Source organism: Elephantulus edwardii, unplaced genomic scaffold, assembly GCF_000299155.1.
Source record: "Elephantulus edwardii isolate Elephantulus edwardi_28Jun2011 unplaced genomic scaffold, EleEdw1.0 scaffold00100, whole genome shotgun sequence".
NCBI classification, from domain to species: domain Eukaryota; kingdom Metazoa; phylum Chordata; class Mammalia; order Macroscelidea; family Macroscelididae; genus Elephantulus; species Elephantulus edwardii.
In genome coordinates this window covers 3,924,342-3,944,747 of record NW_006399850.1, presented here as the reverse complement: position 1 = coordinate 3,944,747, position 20,406 = coordinate 3,924,342, and the positions used below count along the sequence as shown (strand labels likewise).

Sequence of the window (20,406 nt, the reverse complement as noted above, 5' to 3'; positions counted from 1 at the left end):
CATAAGCACAATCAACTGTTCTGGGATTCCCATTCTCCTCAAGGTCAGCCACAATTTGTTGTAATCCACATAGTCAAATGCCTTTGCATAGTCAATGAAACACAGACAGACATTCCACTGGTACTTTTTGTTTGTTGCCAAGATCTATCTGACATTGATGATAATGTACTAGTGCCACAACCTCTTCTAAACTCAGCTTGTATTTCTGGTGGTTCTGTCAATGTACTGTTCCAGTAATTTCTAAATAATTTTCAGCAGGATTTTGCTTGCCTGTGATAATTCCATACTCTGTCAGATCACCTTTTTTTGAAATGAGTATAAATATGGGTCTCTTCCAGTTAGCTAACTAGGTAGTTGTTCTCCAGATTTCCTGGCACAACTTGATGAGTGTATCCAGAGTAGTATATGTTGAAATATGTCATAGGTATTCCATCAATATCTGGGGCTTTATTTTTTGCCAATTCCTTCAGAGTAGCCTGAACTTCCTCCTTCATCACCAGTGCTTCTTGATCGTATGTTGTTACTTTAAATTCTTCTGTGTCAGCCAATTCTTTTTGGTACAGTGGCTCTGTATACTCCTTTCATCTTCTTTTAATGCTTCCTGGATCATCTGATATTCTACCCACAGCATCTTTAAGTATGGCAACTCACAGTTTGAATTTGTTCCTTAGTTCCTTTAGCTTAACAAATGGCAAGCAAGTTTGGCCCTTTTGATTTTCGAACTCCAGCTCCTTGTGCATTTTATTATAATACTTCCCTTTGTCTTCCCGAGCTGACCTTTGAAATCTTCTATTCAGATCCTTAACTCCTTGCTTTCTTCCCTTTGCTTTGGCTTCTCAGTACTCTAGTGCTATATTCAGAGTCTCTTCTGACACCCATTTTGGTCTTTTCTTCATCTTCCATCTTAATAAGTTCCTACGTTGTGATAACTTTTTGTATTCTTCATGGATAATATTCTCGGTATCTTCCCACAGCTCATCTGGTCTTTGCTCATTAGTGTTCAAGGCCTCAAACTTGTTCCTGAGTTGGCTTTTTAATTCAAGAGGGATAGACTCAAGATTAAATTTTGATTCCTGTGGATAAGATTTGACCTTCTTTAGTTTTAATTTGAACTTGTGTATGAGTACTTGATGGTCTGTTCTATAATCTGTACCTGGCCTAGTTTTTACTGCTGATATTGAACTTCTCCAATGACTCCTTCCACAGATTTGATTTGTGTGTACCATCAGGTGAAATCCAGTGTATAGATTGTGTTTATGTTTCTTATAAAAGGTATTTGCAGTGAGTAAATCACTGGTTGGGATAAAAATAAGTATATATAAATAGAATAATATATTTTTTGTTGTTGTTATGTGCCATCAAGTCGTTTGAGACTCATAGCAACCCTATGTATAACAGCCCTAAACCCTGCTCTATCCTGTGCCAATCGCATTGCCTCTGACACACCCAGCCCAATTACCCCAGTCACTGAATCAATTCACCTCATAGAGGGTCTTCCCCTCATGCGCCGTCCCTCTGCTCTACCCAGCATGATGTCCCTCTCTAAAGACCTGTCTCTCCTTACAACATGTCCAAAGTATGACAGACAAAGCCCCAGAATCCTTGCCTCCAAGGAGTAGCCTGGTTTAATCCTATCTAGGATGAATCTGTTTTCTTGGCAGTCCATGGTACATTCAGTACTCTTCTCCAGCACACAGCTCAAAGGCGTCAATTCTCCTTCTATCCTCCCTGATCAATGTCCAACTCTCTGATGCATAACAAGTGATTGCAAAAACCATGGCCTGTATCAGGCGGACCTTAGTCTCCAGAGAGACACCGTTGCTCTTGAGTTCTTTAGAGAGGTCCCTAACAGCAGACTTTCCCATCGCAATACGTTTTTTGAATTCCTGGCTGCTGGTGCCAAGAGTGTTGATCGTGGAGCCGAGCAAACTGAAGCTGTGAACAATCTCAATCTCTTCACCATCCATCCTGATGCTACCAATTGGTCCAGTGGTGAGAATCTTTGTCTTCTTGACATTGAGCCTCAGTCCATACTGAAGGCTGCAGTCCTTGACCCTCTGCAGTAAGTGCATGAGGTCCTCCTCAGTTTCAGCAAGCAGGGTTGTGTCATCTGCATAACGCAGATTGTTGATAGATCATCCACCAAACCTAACGCCATTACTACATGACAATATAAGAGAAGCTCTGGTGGTCTAGTGGTCAGAAGTTGTACTGCAATTCCAAAGGTCAGATATTTGAATCCACCAGCTGCTCAGCAGAAGAATAGATAATCTCCTCTCCTGCGTTTTACTGCCTCTGAAAATTCACTAGGTCAGCTATGACTCAGTTCTGATTTGGTGGCATTTTATTCTCATATAATAAAAAAAATCATTATTTCTAATAATTTTCATATACATTAATCTTATAATGTAGATAGAAATAGAAATGAAATAGAAATAGAAACATATACACACACAAAATACATAAGCTTTATGAGTTATAATCATTATCATCAAGTCAAAACCAACTCCTGGACGACTTTTCAGTGGTTTTTGGAGGCTATAAATCGGAGGGTGCAGGACGAAGCAGTCTCTCAGCAGATTGTCTCCTTCTGGAAACAGAGAGGCACCACTTTTTAGTGGAATAATCCTCTGTACACTATGCCACCAAACTGCTACATAGTAACTGCAGTAGTTTCCAAAATATACGTACGATTTTAAAGCCATTTCCATATTCTTGGCTCGTGCAATTGCTTCATCTCTTTCTTCATTGGCTAATCGAAGCCTAGACATAACAGCTTCATCACGTAATTTCTGTGCATAATATACTTCTTCAACAAGAGCTACCAAAAGAAACAATTCATAATTAATTAAAGAATGTAAAAGAGAAGCACATCTTTCTAGTACAAATAAAAAATAAGAAATAATTCTACCATTTTTTGAAATCCTTGTATAGTCAACTGAATAGTATCAAAGGCAATATGAATTGGTAACTGTAACCTAACATTTTTTAAAGCTACTGAAATATTGAGAAGCTGTTTAGTACCCATAGAAAAGCTAAAGTAAACAACTGTAATAATAATAACATGTTATCTAACAGTGATAAATGTGACACTTAGGACAAGGCAGTCTCTCATACATATTACTTATTACTCGTGTTGCTGTCTGCTGCTATGGAGTTGGTCCTTGACTCGTGATGACCTCATGTGTTGCACAGCAGAACTGCTTCATAAGGTTTAATGACAGCAGTTTTTTTATGAAAGAAGTTTGCAAGGTCTTTCTCCCAAAGAGGTACTGACTGTGTTCAAACCACTAATGTCTGGATTAAAAGCCAATTACAAACCACTTGTGCCACAGGGGTTCCTTATACACTACTCATTACTACTGTTGCTCTTGTGTACTGTCAGGTCAGAAATGACCCATAGCTCACCCACCAGCGGGTTTTCTGAGGCAGTAAATCACATGGAAGGAGACTGTCCATTTTTCTCCTGCAGAGCAGCTAGTAGATCGAACCGCATACCTTTAGGTTGGTAGTGCAATTCCTACCCTAAGAGTTCAATATTCTAACCATATCAAGAATAATTTTTAATGAAGTTGTAATACTTAGTGAAGGAGGAGATGCTGAATCTACAACCTGGAAATTTTCCATTCTGAAATGTATGTAGCCTAGGACCATTTTTGTATATGTGCATAGGAAATAAAAACACAAATTTCATCAATAAGTGAAGAGATAAACAAACTAAATAAAATAAATTGTTCTAGATAGAACAAACTAGCATCCACATGGAAAAATTGAATGTTTTTGTATAGTTGCACTATTTTGCTCCTATAACTCAATTAAGTTTTATCCAAAATGGAGTACAAACAGTCTTTGTCCCTGCTATTTCTAGAACACTTTCTCCTAGGAAGAAGTATCCAGCAGCTCAGAGAAAACAACAGGATGTAACAGGAAGAATATGGACTTTGATCTAGATCCAAGGTGCTAACATTAAAGCAGGCTGGATTTTTAAAATTTGTTACTTTACCTGTCATTCGGGTGAGTAAAATGTACAGTGTTCACAAAAACAAAATTAGATCTCATAAGAGGTCATTGAAAAATATGCAAAACATAATTAAATGAATTCTTAATAAATTTTACATCTATGCCCATGCTGGAGCTCTGGTGGCAAAGTGGCAAGATGCTGTGCTGCAATCCTGAAGGCACACAGCTCGAGGCCACCAGCTGCTCTGTGGGAAAAGGATGGGAAATCTCCTCCTGTGCAATTAATTGCCTCTGAAAAACCACCAGAATGTCAACTATGAGTTGGTTCTGACTGTACAGTATACAGCAACAACATACCAATGGTACTACTCCCAACCAAAAATTTGGAATTTGACTTTATTCCTAGTTACATGAAAGGTCTGATTCTGATCAATTTGGATGACATGGTTTGCTTGTTTGTTTGTTGTCAGGTTGTTTCTTTGTTTTGTTTTGTTTTGTTTTGTTTTAATCAGTTCAAAGGAGGATTTTAAAAAATATTCTCATTGGGGTGTAAAAATTATGAAAAGTAATCTAGAAGAAAATTGTTCCTAGAACCTAGTCTACATTTACACTACACACTATGATTCATATAATTCAATAATTTATACAGAATGTCATGATATTTGATGATGTTTTATAATGTTTACATTATCAAATACTACTAGTTTATGGGCCAGAGAGAATGGATTATAATAAATATAAATTAAATGGTCTAAGTCCAGATTAGCATGTATATTATATAGCTATAAACTATTCTGACATATTGAAAGGTTATATTAGTAAAACTAATCACTAAACTAAATGCCAATGAGTGTTCTACCACTTCTGTACATGTGATAAGATCTTTATAAAGTGACATTTAAAATAAGCTGTGTTTGACTTTGTATACAAGAACCTCTAATGAAAGAGGTAAGACTAGCAATATCAAGGACTTTAATAGTTATCTCTATGCTTAAAAGTAAATGATTTCTACAACAAAATCAGTTGGCCCTATGTTAACAAAAAAAAATTCCCTTTCTATTAGTATTTCAGATTCAAAGATATAAATATATTTAAGGGCAATTACCTCCTGAATAACCTAAGGCTAATTTTTTTAAATGCTGAGGGAAATATATATGCTATAGCTCTAATTTTAGAAACAATGAGAAAAGCTTTTTAAAAAAAATGTTACTAAATGATTATTTGAAAAAAAGTATATTTGGTTATATGTAAAAATTTTATATGTAAAATTTTTTGGTTATAAAAAAGCTGAATCTTCTGAAATATAGTACTTTAAAAGGGTCACTATGCAATTCTCAAACATTTTAAGTATAGAAAACTTAATTGTAAACACTGAGCTTTTCCTAGGTAGATGACTATTACAAAGTTCACTAGAAAATCAATATAGCATTTTAGTTGGAATTTGCTCATTAAACACCCACAGCTCTAATGCAAATTATGATGGAATGAATAAAGCAAATACGCATGCTTCTTTCTTTTTATTAAATGTAAAATCTACTGTTAATTGCATCTCGTATGTCATACAAACTTTTCTCCTTAACTATTAAATAGAAGCTTTAACAAAAGTCATTAGAGATTCTCTTTCTTTGACTTGAATAAATTTCAATATTTGTTCAGTAAAGGTTCACAGCAGTTAAATTACATTAACAAATATTATTAGCTACTATGTAAGCCAACCAAGTAAAATACTTATATTGTAGGTAAAACAAATCATTGGGTGTTTACAATAATATTTGGATATCTCCATTTTTAAACATGGTTATCAAATATCCTGTAATTCTTAGTCAAATGAGAAAGATTCAGAGAGGATCATCCCCACTCCCCACCAAATACTCAAATTTGTTTAGTAAGCTAATTGTTTTCTAATATGGCCAAGAGTAAATATGAAGAAGCTGAACCATACTAAGAATGGGTTTACTGAGTCAAGGCAGAGTACATATTTTCTTAGTAGAACTCAAGTCTATTGACAAATCCATATTTTACTCTTTTCAAACTACTTTTAAAACACACTCAAAATGAGATAGCATATTAGAAATCATTCTGATGTTTAAATGGGAGATTATGAATCTCTAAATAACATAATTTGTAAAGAAGACATTTTTCAGAAAAAAAACCATGTAACATCCGTAAAGCATTTAAATATAGAGAAACCCATTAATTTTTTTAAAAGAAAAACTATCATTATGATTTAAAACTTAGCATAATTTATTAAATACAACTAAGGCTCCAAAAGGTATACCTTGCTAGTGGGATTTACGGTGCAACTGCCATAGTGTTTCTTTTAAAAGCTAGAAACAGAAATATATGATACAGAAATATTCCTAGATCTCTATCCTAGAAAAAATTAGCTGTGATACAAATATACATATCCACATCCATGTTCAGCACAGCATTATTCACATTAAAAAAAAGATGGAAACTGCCTATATGCCCACTAACAGATGAATGGACAAACTCTGTTGCATAGATATAATGGAGTATTATGCAGCAATAAACAATAATGATGACTTTAAGAAACACCTCACAACACAGGTGAATATGAAGAACATTATGTGGAAACCAGTGGGTTTCAGAGACTGTTAATCTCCTGTGGAGCAGCGGGTGGATCTGAACCATGGGTCTTCGAGATTGCAGTGCAGTTTTTTACCACTCTTGTTATGTGCTATCGAGCCTCCTGTGACTCACAGCAATCCCAAGTATATTAGCTCTGAAACTTGCCCTATCCTGAGCCAATCTCACTGTCTCAGACCTAATCACCTTCTAGTCACTGAGTCAATCCATCTCATCCTGGGTCTTCCTCTCCACCCCTCCAAACATGATGTCCTTCTCTAAGGACAGGTCCCTACTGGCCACATACACAATGTGTATGAGATGGGACCTCAAAATCCTTGCCACCAAGGAGCAGCTCAGTTTCATCCTCTCCAGAATAGATCGGTTTGTTCTTCTGGCAGCCGATGGCATCTTCAATACTCTTTTCCAGCACTGCAACTCAAAGGCATCAAACCTTCTTCTATCATCCTTAGTTGTTGTCCAGCTCTCAGATGCACAGAAAGTAATTGCGAAGACCATGGTTCTTACCACTGTTGCTATTATGTGTCATCGAGTTGCTGGCAATTCATAGGGACCCTATGTACAACATCTCTGATACCTGCTCTATCCTCTGCCAACTTTACTGTGTCTGACATACCTACCTTGATTACCCAAGTCACTGTATCTAATCCATCTCATTAATAGTCTCCCTCTTTTTCTCCATCCCACCACTCTTCCAAGCATAATGTCCCTCTCCAATGACTTGGTCTCCTTGTAACATGCCCAAAGTATGTCAGATGAAGCCTCAGAATCCTTGCCTCCAAGGAGAAGCCTGGCTTAACCCTTTCTAGGATGAACCTGTTTGTTCTCCTGGCAGTGCATGGTATATTCAACACTCTTCTCTAACACCACAGCTCAAAGGCATCAATTCTCTTTCTATCATCTCTAGTCATTGTTCAGCTCTCTGACGCATAGCAAGCAATTGCAAAGACTATGGCGTGGGTCAGGCACAGCTTAGTCTCCAGACTGATATCGATGCTCTTCAGTACTCTGGAGAGGTCCCTGACAGCCAATTTTCCCAGAGCCATTCATCTCTTAATTTCCTGGCTGCTAGTTTGGTCCACTATATATATATAAAACTGCAGTACAGCTTCTTACCATTTAGCCACAGACAGAAATACAAATAAATTGATGGACAGAGATAGATATATGTTATACAGATAATAATTTAAAATATATTAATATATTTAATGTTCTTAAAATCTGTACATTTTTGCTTAGGTGGTAAATGGATTACACTAATAGATAATTAGCAAAACATATATTTTGACCATATTATTCAGAATTTCTATTATATATCATACTATTATGGTCTTTCTAAAATAGGACTTGACTTTTTATTATTTCACACAAACAATTCATAATAACGGTCCTTATTAAGAAAAAATATAAGCTCTTATAAAAATTTGAAGGAAGTACTTCATAGTTCCATAACATTTTTTATGTTTTAAAAATATATAGAGTATGTTCTCATTTTGTTCAGCAGTCTTTAAAAGTAAAATTATTTGGATATATTGCATTTTAAATAACAAATGTATTCTTAATATTAGATTTTTACATGGTTCCCAAATACTCACTGCATAAATAATACTGTAATAAACATTTTTGTACATAGATCTTAATTTACTTAGGAAAATTCCTAGAACTTTTACTATGAGATTAAAAATTATCCTTTTAAACCCTAATGCATGCTGCCAAACAACAACAGCCCAGAATAAGAGGGACATTATTACAAAGAGGACTGGGGGAAGAGGGGAAGGCGGGTAACTGTGTAACAATGAATGAATAGTAAAAGTCAAAAATGTGAACTAGGGGAGGGAGGTTAAATGGTCAACAATGAATGAAGGAATGAAAATCTAACTTGTCTATAAACATGCATTACCATAAAAATTAAAATAAAATTTTGTTTAAAAAAAAACCCAAAGTGCTAATAAAAACCAGTACTACAACTAACTAAAAAACTCAAACAAAACTCACTGTCTTTCCATTATGACTGAAAAAACCCCTCCATCAGATTTTCAAGGATGGCAATGGAAATCAAACAGAAGGAGACCACTCATCTTTCTCCTGCAAAGATGCTGGTGGCTTCCAATCCCTGGTGATGTACAGTCTTCTGGTTAGCAAGGTAACTGGTTATGGACTACGTTACTGAGCTGCTTCATGCTTTCTCTGTTGTTGTCGTTAAGTGCTGCTGAGTCGAATATGAACAAAAGATCTGAATCCTATTCTATCCTACACCATTCTCACACTTCCTGACATGCAAGTCTGCAGCTGTCACTGTATAAATCCACCTAGTTGTAGATCATCTTCTCTTTCGCTGACTCTCCACCTTTCCCAACATTATTATATCCTTTTCCAAGGAATAACCCCTCCTATCAACATGCTCAAAGTAAAAAAAATAAAATAAAATGCTTACCATCGAAAATGTTAAGGCACATACAGAAAATTACACAAAAAATTAAGTTTCAATTTGAGAAGTGTACAAGAATACTTTTTTCTAAAACAGTTATTATATACATATTTTAAAAGTTAATTCTAAGATTACAAGAGAACACTTAAAAAATCCACATTTACCTGTAAGTCTCAGAGCTGCAATTAACATGGGTAGTAAAGTTATTATTTTAAAGTAAAATATATACATTTATCCCTAAAGCTGTGGCAGTTGCACCATAGAGTCAGAACCGACCCACAGCTGATCCCCAGCGGGTTTTCAGAGGCAGTTAATTGCACAAGAGGAGATAGCTCATCCTTCTCCTGCAGAGCAGCCTGTCTCCCGTGGAGCAGCTGGTGGCCTCGAACTGAGTGCCTTTAGGATTGCAGCCCAGCTTCCTGCTACTAAATATCATTTGTTTTATATATTTATTAAAATATAATTGTAACAGTATATGACTTATTTTAAACCATATTTGATACAGGATACTCTGACTAAAATTTTATACCTATCAATATGAAAGTAATATGAAATGTTACTGATACCTACATTTTTTCAAGATTATTTTCACTTCAGAAACAATTACATATCATCTTAAAATGCTCTTAAAATAATTTCCTAAAAAGCTTTTTAAATGTCTCTCAGCACCATTTTTTAAACTTTTCTAAACACTACAATCAACATTAAAGTGCTCAAATAATTGCTCCAATGCTGAAGTCCATAGTAAATAATTTTCAATAAACTAGTTTGCAATTGTTGGTTCTTATGAATAAAATCTTCTTTTGTTCATGGAGGGTGTACATGGAAAAATGACACAAAATTGGCCACACTTCATACTCAAGCATTGTTTGACCTGCCAGTTCTTATAATTAATCCTGCTTCATAGCCACAGGATTCCCCAGGTGAGATGGTAATATAATCAACCTTCTATCAATATTTTTATCTGCTAATTTAACAAAGACAAGTCTTTTTTTGTTTTGATCTGAAATTACAGGCCATACGCTCAAAATTGTTTTCTTCTCAAATGAATATGTACATCCAGTATGTATGCAGCTAAAGCTCCACTGTAAACTAATGGATTTCAGGCCCCCCAGTATTAAATCAACGGCTATCACGTTTTACTAATGTCTATTACATATACAGAAAAACAAGATTCTTGTCTGTATTATTTCTTAAAAGCTAATGGCATGCTATTTATTAATGTTTCTGTTATATAGAACTCTTGTTCTTTTAAAATGTTAGAGGTCAATATTATCAGAGATAGTACACATCATTTTACAAGAGAATATTCTAAATATGTTCTACTATAAAACGTTGATTTTCTTCATTATTTTAGGTGCCCTAAAATATTTGCTATAACAGTAAATTACCCATCTACATATTTAACATTTTAACCTGGATAGGAAAAACTCAAGCTGCAAATTTCAGACAATTAATGGCTGAATAATCCTTTAGACAATCAAAATTAAATCCTTCCCCCTAGCTCCCCACTAAAGGCACATCTCTATAATAAAAAGGGGCTTGGTAATATATTTAATTTACAAAATATTAGACTAAATTTGAGTGCAGAGAATAGAATCTATGCTTAATGAGGGAAAAAAAGGCAAATAAAATGCTTGCAACATCAGGAAAATAAGCTAATTAAATGAATTATGTAAATGTTGAATTACGCATTATTAAAACATATATAGGCAGACAGATAGATGGAAGCATGGATGGATAGATTTATAAACACAAGATTTGGAACTAAAGAAGTTCTTTTGGCTAAAACCCAATATTGGCCTTATTTTAGTTTAATTGGAAGAGGATCTTAAATTCATCTTCTCCATGAGATATCAGGAACCTGGATTTCTCTTTGTACCAAAGGTTAATAAGAAATGTGTCTGCAAAAGTCAAACAGCATTAAATACCAAAAACTGATTATTATTCTACAGGAGTTGTTCTGTCATTCATAATCTCTCCATGCTCCAACCTTCCACAGCTAATCTTTAATGGATGACATGCAACAAAGGAAAATAACTAACATAAAGCAGAGATGCCAATGTGAGCTTCTACGAAATAGAAAAGTAAGGCTTTTAAAAAATACATAAATATTTTAAATATCACAAAAAATAACTTACAAGAAAGACCATTGAAATAAATACTCATGTAAAATTTAAACACTATCTGTACTGAAAATACAAGAGTAATTAAAATTAAAGAGAATTATCCTAAACACTATGCAATTTTCACTGAGATGGTTTAAGAAAATTAAACTAAATTAGTTTAAGTTAATTGAATAAATTATAGTTACAAGTTATAATTAAATCAAGCATAAATTAATGGATACAGATCATGTCATACAATACTCTTATTTTTAGGACCAGCTAAGTTAAAAATTTCAATCTGTTTTTAGTTTAATCACTTCATTTAAAAAGAAATACATACAATGTTTCTGCTGTGCTGCTCTAAAACATCCTTTAATATTGTAAAGTCTACATGGTAGTGGTTGCTGTTGTTATGTGCTGTTGAGTTGCCTGTGACCCATTGTTGTTGCTGATTACCATCAAGCTGAGCACGACTCATAGTGACCCTATGAACAAAAGGCCTGATGCCTTTCTATAACTATCAACATTTATCAAAGTTCACAGAGTTTCCAGAGGCATGTTGTTTAGGAAGTAGATGCCACTCCTTCTTCTAAACCTCTCTTAAACGGGGACTTCCACCCAACTGTCTGCCACTGGTAACTGTTATGGCATTTGACACCCCAATGGCACAAATTTCAGCATCACAGTAATCCCAGGTTATCTCAATAAAGCATATAGAAGAGTGCTGTACCACTTAGAAGAATGTTCCTCAAAAATATAAAAACAACCGACTTCTAAATACAAAGGCCCTCTCTGATCTTGTTGACTCTAAACATGAGGCTAAAATAAAAACCAACCAATATAGTAAGTTTATGTTCTTATGTACCATTAAGTCACCTGCGACACATAGTGACCCTGTGTGCAGCTTGGAACCCTTCCCTTTCCTGAGCCAGTCTCACTAATTCCAACACTTCAACCCCAATAACCCCAGATACTGTATCAATTCATCTCTTCAGTGTCTTCCTCGCCTATACTGTCCCTAGAGCCTTCCGAGCATGAAGCCCTTCTCCAAGGACCAGTCTCTCCTGGCCACATACCCAAAGTATGTGAGATAGAGCTTCAAAATCCTAGACTCCAAGAAGAGACTTGGTTTCACCCTCTCCAAGACAGACCTATTTGGTTTTTTGGCAGTCCAGGGTATGTTCAAGGTTCTTCTCCAGTACCATAACTCAAAGGCTATTCTCTATTCTTCTTCTGTCATCCTTAGTCATTATCCAGTTCACTGAAGCATAACAAGTAATTGATAAGACCATGGCCTGGATTAGGCACACCTTTGTCTCTAGACTAACACGGATAGAGACCCTACCGTATCCTTTGATGTTTTAAGGTCATACACGGTAGTAACTGTCACAAAATTATATCCACCTGGAAATGTAAAGAATTAAAAAAAACAGGTAAAATATCTAAACAACTATTGTTATTGTTGGGTGCCATCAAGTCAAGTACGACTCACTGCAACCCACTGAACAGCAGATATGAATCTTGTCCTATCCTGGTCATCTTTATCATCTCAGATACAGTTAAGCTCACTGCTGTAGTCATCATGTCAATCCTTGTCTTTGGGGGTCTTCCTCTCATTCAATGGTCCTTCACCTTTCCAAGTATGATATCGCTTTCCATATATTTTGTTGTTGTTGACTTCTGTCGAGTCGAGGAATACTCATAGTGACACTATGAACAAAAGACCTTAAGTGTTTCTGTAACTATCATCATTTCTCAAAGTTCACAGAATTTCGAGGCATGTTTAGGAAGTGGATGTCACTCCTGCTTCCAAACATGTCTTAATTTGGAAGCTCCACCAAACGCTGTCCATCATGGGTAACCATTATGGCATTCGACACTGAATGGCAAAGAGTTTAGTATCAAAGCCATTTCAGGTTACCTCAGTACAGCAAACTGACAGACCAGTGCTGCACCACTGAGAAAAATGCTCCCCTAAATTATAATTACACTAGGACCGAGGGCCCAACCAACTTTTAAATACAAAGGTCTTCCAGTAAGTGATGTTGACTCTAAACAGGAGGCTTAAATAAAAAACAACCAAACATTTGACAGGACCCTCAACCAAATCAAGAGCACCCAGCTTACAAAGTAGAACTGTTTCCTCCAGTCTCCCTTTTATCTGTTTTTGTTGTTAAGTGCCATGGAGTCGAATATGACTCACAGCAACTCTGAAAAAAGACTTGAATCCTGTTCTATAACTATCATCATTTATCTATGTTCATAGACTTTCCAAAGACATGTGGTTTAGGAAGTAAATGATGCTCCTGCTTCCAAGCCTGAATCAATCTGGGAGCTTCAAACACTGTCAATGATAAGTAACCATTATGGTGGCTGACACACCTCTGGCACAGTGTTCAGCATCACAGCAACTCCAAACTACGTTGGAATAGTAAATAGATAGACCACTGCTGTACCACTTTAAAGAATATTTATCCCCAAAGTAAATAACCTTTGACAGGCACACCCACCAAATGCAGATAGACTATACACCAGAGATGCCTCCAGGTCATAGCTCATTGTTAGCTGAATCTGGTAAGTCCAATCAGGTGACACTCACTTATGGACAAGGAAAAAAAGCCCCAAAAAGCAACCAAATATTCTGTTTTATCCCAGTGATAACAGACAGAAAGATAGCTAAACATCTCAGTTTTTCTAATACTAAGTAAAATATAACTATACTTTTTCTCCTATAAAGATAAAATAGTTTTTATATTTTCAAGCGCTCTAAAAATCAAGAAAAATAATTTAAATGAAATAATAAATATGTTTATACACTAAAAATATACACAAATCAATTATTTATAAAAAATGCAAACAACTATAGAATAATATTTATACAGAGTCATTGTACCAAAAGGAATTGGTGGACACAGAAGAACTTCAAGAAACAACGTATAAGCAGGAGCCTGTGGTGATGAAGGAAGAAGTTCAAGCTGCTCTGAAAAGACTGACAAAACACAAGGAACCAGGAATTGATGGCATATCAGTTGACATATTTCAACAAACTGGAAGATAACTATATTAATTCCCATTCCAAAGAAAGAGTGTGAAAATTATCGAACAATATCATCAATATCACATGCAAGCAAGATTCTGCTGAAGATTATCCAAAAATGAGACTGGAACAGCACATCAACAGAGAACTGCCTGAAGTGCAGGCTGGATTTAGAAGAGGCCATGGCACTAAGGATATTATAGCTAATGTCATATAGATCATGGCTGAAAGCAGAGAGTACCACAAGAGTGTCTATCTGTGTTTCATTGACTATGCAAAGGCATTTGACTGTGTGGATCACAACAAACTGTGTCTGACTCTGAGAAGAATGGGAATCCCAGAACACTTGATTGTATTTATATGAAACCTATACTTGGACCAGGAGGCAGTCGTCAGAACAGAGCAAGGAAATACTGTTGTTGTTGTTGTGGTGGTTATGTGCCATTGAGTAGTGTGATGTCCATCTCCAAGGCTGGTCCCTCCTGAAAATATGCACAAAGTATGTGAGATAGAGTTTAAAAATCCTTGTCTCCAAGAACCAACCTGGTTTTACCCCATCAAGGATAGACCTATTTGTTCTCTTGGCAGTTCATGGTATGTTCAATACTGTTTTCCAGCATTACAACATAAAGGCTTCAATTCTTCTTCTGTCATCCTTAGTTACTGTCCAGCTCTCAAGTGCACAGCAAGCAGCTGAGAAGACCATGGTTTAGATTAGGCCCACCTTAGTCTCTAGGCTAGACTTGTTGCTCTCTGGCATGCTGGAGAGGTTGCTGAGAGCAGATTTCACCAACACAAACCCATCTTTTGGTTTCCTGATGGCTGGTGACAAGAGTGTTGATTGTGGATAGGAGCAAGATGAAAATTTTAAAAATATCTTCAACTATCATGATGAGCATTGGTGAGGATCTTTGTTTTCTTGATGTTGAGACACAATCCATATTGGCGCCTACAATTCTTGACCTGCAGCAACAAACAATTCAAGTTTTCTTCAGTTTTGGCAAGCAAGACTATGTAATATGCATAACACAGGCTGTTGATGAGTCTTCCTCCAATCCTGATGCCAAACTCTTCTTCATAAAGTTCAGCTTCCCAGATGATCTGTTCTGCATATAGATTGAAAAGGTATGGAGAAAGGAGACATCCCTAATGCACTAATTTCCTGATCTGAACAACCATGCTGTGCTCCCTTGCTCTGTTCACACAATGCCTTCCTGTTCTACTTGTAGTTTTCACATGAGCACAATTAAGTGTTCTGGAATTCCCATCCTTCTCAGTGTTAGCCAGTTTGTTGCAAACCACACAGTCAAATGCTTCTGCATGGGTGCTAAGTGAAAACCTGGCAGTATGAATCAATCAGAATGCAGAAAAGATGTGGTAGTTGGCTTTCATAAAGATTATATCCTGGGAACATTATGATGCTCTACTCTGCTATAGAGTCTCTATTATGAGTTAGAATCAACTCAGTTGCCACAGGTATGGGTTTTGGTTTCAGGGTTGTGGAGTTAACCTAAAAGTTGGCTTCTTTTAGCCATAATAATTAGCTGCTTCTGGTCTTCAGCTGCCTTAACTGTAGACACATGGTCTTAGAAATCACCAACAGCTGTGAGACCAGGCTAACAGAAAGACTGCTCCACATACTGGGCAGCAAGACTTGAGGTGAGCAATATTTGAGATGAGCAATACTTTCAGCAGCAAGTATTGAGGGAGATTGGAACAGACCCTGTTGGTGAGACCCTGGTGATGGTGCTAGAGAAACTGTAGAAAGGTGTGATCTGAGGCTTCTTGCATTTGTGCTAGCCACAGTTAAAGGTGTGGCTGTTCTTGCCAGATGTTTGAAAGAGAAGCTGAATTATAACTGCTCTGAGACAAACCTTCCCGGATTATTTGGATTTGACTGATGAACTGAAGCCAGTGCCTAGACTTATTGAGGAATTGTGCCTTGGAACGGTTGGCCTGGACTTCTACTGTGAGATATTCTTTGCCTCCCCCACTCACCTCCCTAATAAATTCCATTGTTAGTACCTTAACTGAACCTGTGAGTCAGCAACATAAATAAACCTCCTGCTGCTGGCGGGGCTCTAGAGGCACCATGGACTGAGCTACAGGGTCCTTATCTGCTTTCTTCAATCGGGCAGAGAGGGGTTGTGGTATTCTTACTCCCTCTGGCCCTCATGGCCCTGTGCTCCCATGTCCTGTTTTCCCCTTAGATAAGTGTTATATCAGGGTGTGATGCACTATGATTCATAAGTGACTGTACTCAAAATCTGTTTTATTGACCAGTGTATATTCAGTGCCTAGGGCAATGCCACTATGTAATAGATCTCAAATAATGCTTGTTTGGTTTTAAGATACTTGCATAGTTCCTATAAAATAATAAGTGCTGATAAACATTACCAATGTTGATGATAATAATGACAATGATGTTGATGTGAAATAAGGAAAATAGGTCAACCATTTGAGATTTTATGATGATAGACTATAAGTAAGTTCCAAATTTTCAATAAAATCAATAACCGTAACAGAATACAATGGAAAACCAAAAGGGAATAAACAGCCTACCAGATTATGATCATAGTTTATATGAAGCTTATTACAGGCATGCACTGAAATAAATCAAATCAAGCTTTTTGTGTATAATTTCCTTCAATTCAGATTCATATTTTGTTGTTGTTATTGTTATTGTTATGTCGAATTGCCTGCAACTATGTACAACAGCCCTAAATTCTGCCCTATCTGTGCCAATCTTACCATCTCCGACACACCTGCCCCCATTACCCCAAATCACTGAATTAATCCATCTCATCGAGGTTCTTCCTCTCTTGCGCTATCCCTCCACCCTCCCAAGCATGATGTCCCTCTCCAAGCACTGGTCCCTCCTTGCAACATGTCCAAAGTATGTCAGATGAAGCCTCAAAATCCTTGCCTCCAAGCAGCAGCCTGGCTTTACCCTCTCCAGGACAAACCTGTTTGTTTTGCTAGCAGTCCATGGTGTATTCATACTCTTTTCCAACACCACAGCTCGAAGGCATCAATTCTCCTTCTATCATTTCTAGTCATTATCCAGCTCTCCGATGCATAGCAAGACCATGGCATGTATCAGGCGCACCTTAGTCTCCAGACTGAAATCTTTGCACTTCAGCACTTTAGAGAGGTCTCTAACTGCAGACTTTCCTGTCGCAATACACCTTTTAGTTTCCTGGCTGCTGGTGCCAAGAGTGTTGACTGTGAAGCCAAGCAAACCAAAACTGTGAACAATCTCAATCTCTTCACCACCCATTATGACGCTGCCAATAGTAAAAGTATTATCACTAAGAAATTACTTCATCATCACACAAACTGTATTTAACTTTTTAGGTATTTTTCCTTTTAATATCTATTAATATAGATCAGGAGCTCTAGTAGCCTAGTTCATACAAAATTGCAGTTCCAAGGCAGAACGATGTTAATACCTTCCATGTGATTTATACCTTCCAAAAACTGTTAGAGGGTGAGCTATGAGATTGTTCCTACTCGACAGCAATGTATTTTGAGAATTGTAAATCACTAACTTTCAATCAAAGGCTAAATAAAATGAACATTTTGTCATGGTTTCAAGTAAAACAGTATTATCAAAGAGTTAATATTTCATTAAATGGTGGTGGTGGTGTTGTTGTGTACTGTCAAGACACAACCGTCCAAGAGCCCCAAGAGCTGACCCTCCAACACGTTTTCAGAAGCTGTTAATTACATGATAAGAGATAGCCTATCTTTGTCCTGTAGAGCAGCTGATGGATTCAAACTACATACCAATGGGTTGCCAGTCCAAGAATAAAAAAATATTAATGACAACTAAGTACCAGTTATATATTGTTGTTGTCTGTGCTGAGGAATCAGACTGATAGACAGCTGATCCTCTACAGGGTTTTCAGCATAGCAAAGTGCATTCAGAATGCCTATCTGTCTCCTACAGAGCAGGTGGTAGATTTGAATCATGTGCCTTTGGGTTGGCAGCACAAATCCTTACCACTAGGCCACGTGAGGTCCCTAGCTATATGATTTGTTGTGGTTGTTATGTGCCATCAAGTCACCTGTGACTCATAGCGCTCCTATGTACAACAGCCCTGAAGCCTGCCCTGTCCTGAGCAAGTCTCACTGATTCTGACACATTATCTTCTACTGTCCCAGTTACTCTATCAATCCATCTCATCCAGGGTCTTCCTCTCCTGAGCTGTCCCTCCACCTTTCCGAGCATGATGTCCTTCTCCAAGGATCCATCTCTCCTGGCCACATGCCCAAAGTATGTGAGACAGAGCTTCAAAATCCTAGCCTCCAAGGAGAAACTTGTTTTCACCCTCTCCAAAACAGACCTACTTGTTTTCTTGGCAGTCCATTGTATGTTCAAGACCACAATTCTCCAGAACCACAATTTGAAGCATCAATTCTTCTTCTGTCATCCTTAATCATTGTCTGGCTCTATATGCATAGCAAGTAATTGTGAAGACCATCGCCTGAATGAAGCACACCTTAGTCTCTAGATTAATGTCATTGCTTTTCAGCACTCTGGAGAGGACCCTGACAGCAGATTTTCTCAATGTAATTAGTCTTTTGAATCAGATCAATTACATCTGTGGAAGGAATCATTGGAGAAGTTCAATATCAGCACTGCAAACTAGACCAGGTGCTGATTGTGGAATAGAACATCAACTACTCATATGCAAGTTCAAATTAAAGCTAAAGAGGTTAAAACATATCCACAGGAATCAAAACCTGATTTTCAGTCTCCCCCTCCACCCACCAGAATCTAAAACCCAACTCAGGAATAGGTTTGAGGCCTTGAAAACTAATAAAAGAAGACCAGACAAATTTTGGAAAGACATCAAGAATATCATTCATGAAGAATTAAAAAAGTTATATGGGGGGAAAAAGTTAGGTATTGATTAATTCCTCTCTCATCTTTAAAATAATTTTTTAAAGTAATAAATACCATTTTTACATTATAAGGAAGAAAACAGGCTTGCAAACACTATGATGCTCAAAAGGACACAGCAAATATTAGTGTCAAAATTATGATCTAAATTTGGGTCAATCTGACCCAAAATTTTTTATCCTCCATTGCTTTAAACTCCAAGAACTGAGTACTGAGTCTTATATAGTAAGGCAGAAAGACAAAACAGAGTAGTACGCACATACAGGGAGTTCAGGTGGCCAAGTGGGGAGGAATTTTGTGCTGCCAACCAAAAGGCATGTGGTTCTAATTTGCCATCTACTCCATGGGAGAGAGACCGGCATTCTTCTTTGAAAGATAAACTCCACGTTTGTAATTAATACTGAGATGAATATCCTTATATAGATCTTTTCTGCGTTATAATAGCTCACATTTAAAAACTATAGATATGTGCTCACTTCGGCAGCACATACACTAAAATTGGAAAGAGAAAGAGATTAATATGGCCCCGTGCAAAGACGACACACAAATTTGTGAAGCGTTCCACATTAAAAAAAAATAAATACAAATATAGACACGTGTTTGATGTTGTGTACCATTAATTCGACTACGACTCATACACTATGAGCAATGGCTATGGCCCTATCCTGAGCCAATCTGACCATCTTTGACACATCTTCCCCCATCACCCTAGTCACTATGTCAATCCATTTTATCCAGGGTCTTCCTCTCCTGTGCTGACCCTATACCCTTCCAAACATGATGTTCTTTTCTTCAAGGACAGGTCATTTTCAAAGGATGTGACACAGATATTCAAAATCCTTCCCTCAACGGAACAAACCAGTTTTGCCCTCTCCAAGACAGTAGATACCAATTCTTCTGTGATACTTAAGTTATTGTCCAGCTCTCACATGCATATCAAGCAATGGAGAAGACCATACCTGGATCAAGCATACTCTGCCAGCAATAGTTAACACTGATGCTCTTGAGCACTCTGGAGAGTTCCCTAAGTCAAGAGTGTTGATTGTGGATCAAAGCAAGGTAAAGTTGTTAAAAACCTCAATCTTTTCTCCAACGATCATAATGTTGCTTATTGATCTGCTGGTAAGGATTTTCATTTACTTAATGTTTTTTTTTTTACGTAATACTTCTCTCTCTCTCCTTTATTTATCTATTTCCTTTCTTTCTTTATTCTTTTTATGTGTGTACCGTCAAATTGGCTCTGACTGGTACAGGAGGTGATCGTTCCTCCTTCTTCAGCAGAGCATCCGGTGGATTTGAACTGCGCACCACTGGGACTGCAGTGCAGTTTCCTGCCACTAGGCCACCAGAGCTC

The 20,406-nt window shown here is 37.0% G+C and overlaps 1 protein-coding gene across 1 annotated transcript in view; it reads right to left on the bottom strand.

The window, feature by feature from the left end:
* Positions 1–20,406, bottom strand: part of MIPOL1 (mirror-image polydactyly 1) — a 358,287-nt gene that overhangs the window by 329,810 nt on the left and 8,071 nt on the right. The window contains exon 4 of the mRNA XM_006891563.1: positions 2,692–2,821. Within this exon, the coding sequence (XP_006891625.1) occupies positions 2,692–2,821 (130 nt within the window). The remainder of the gene's footprint in view (positions 1–2,691; positions 2,822–20,406) is intronic.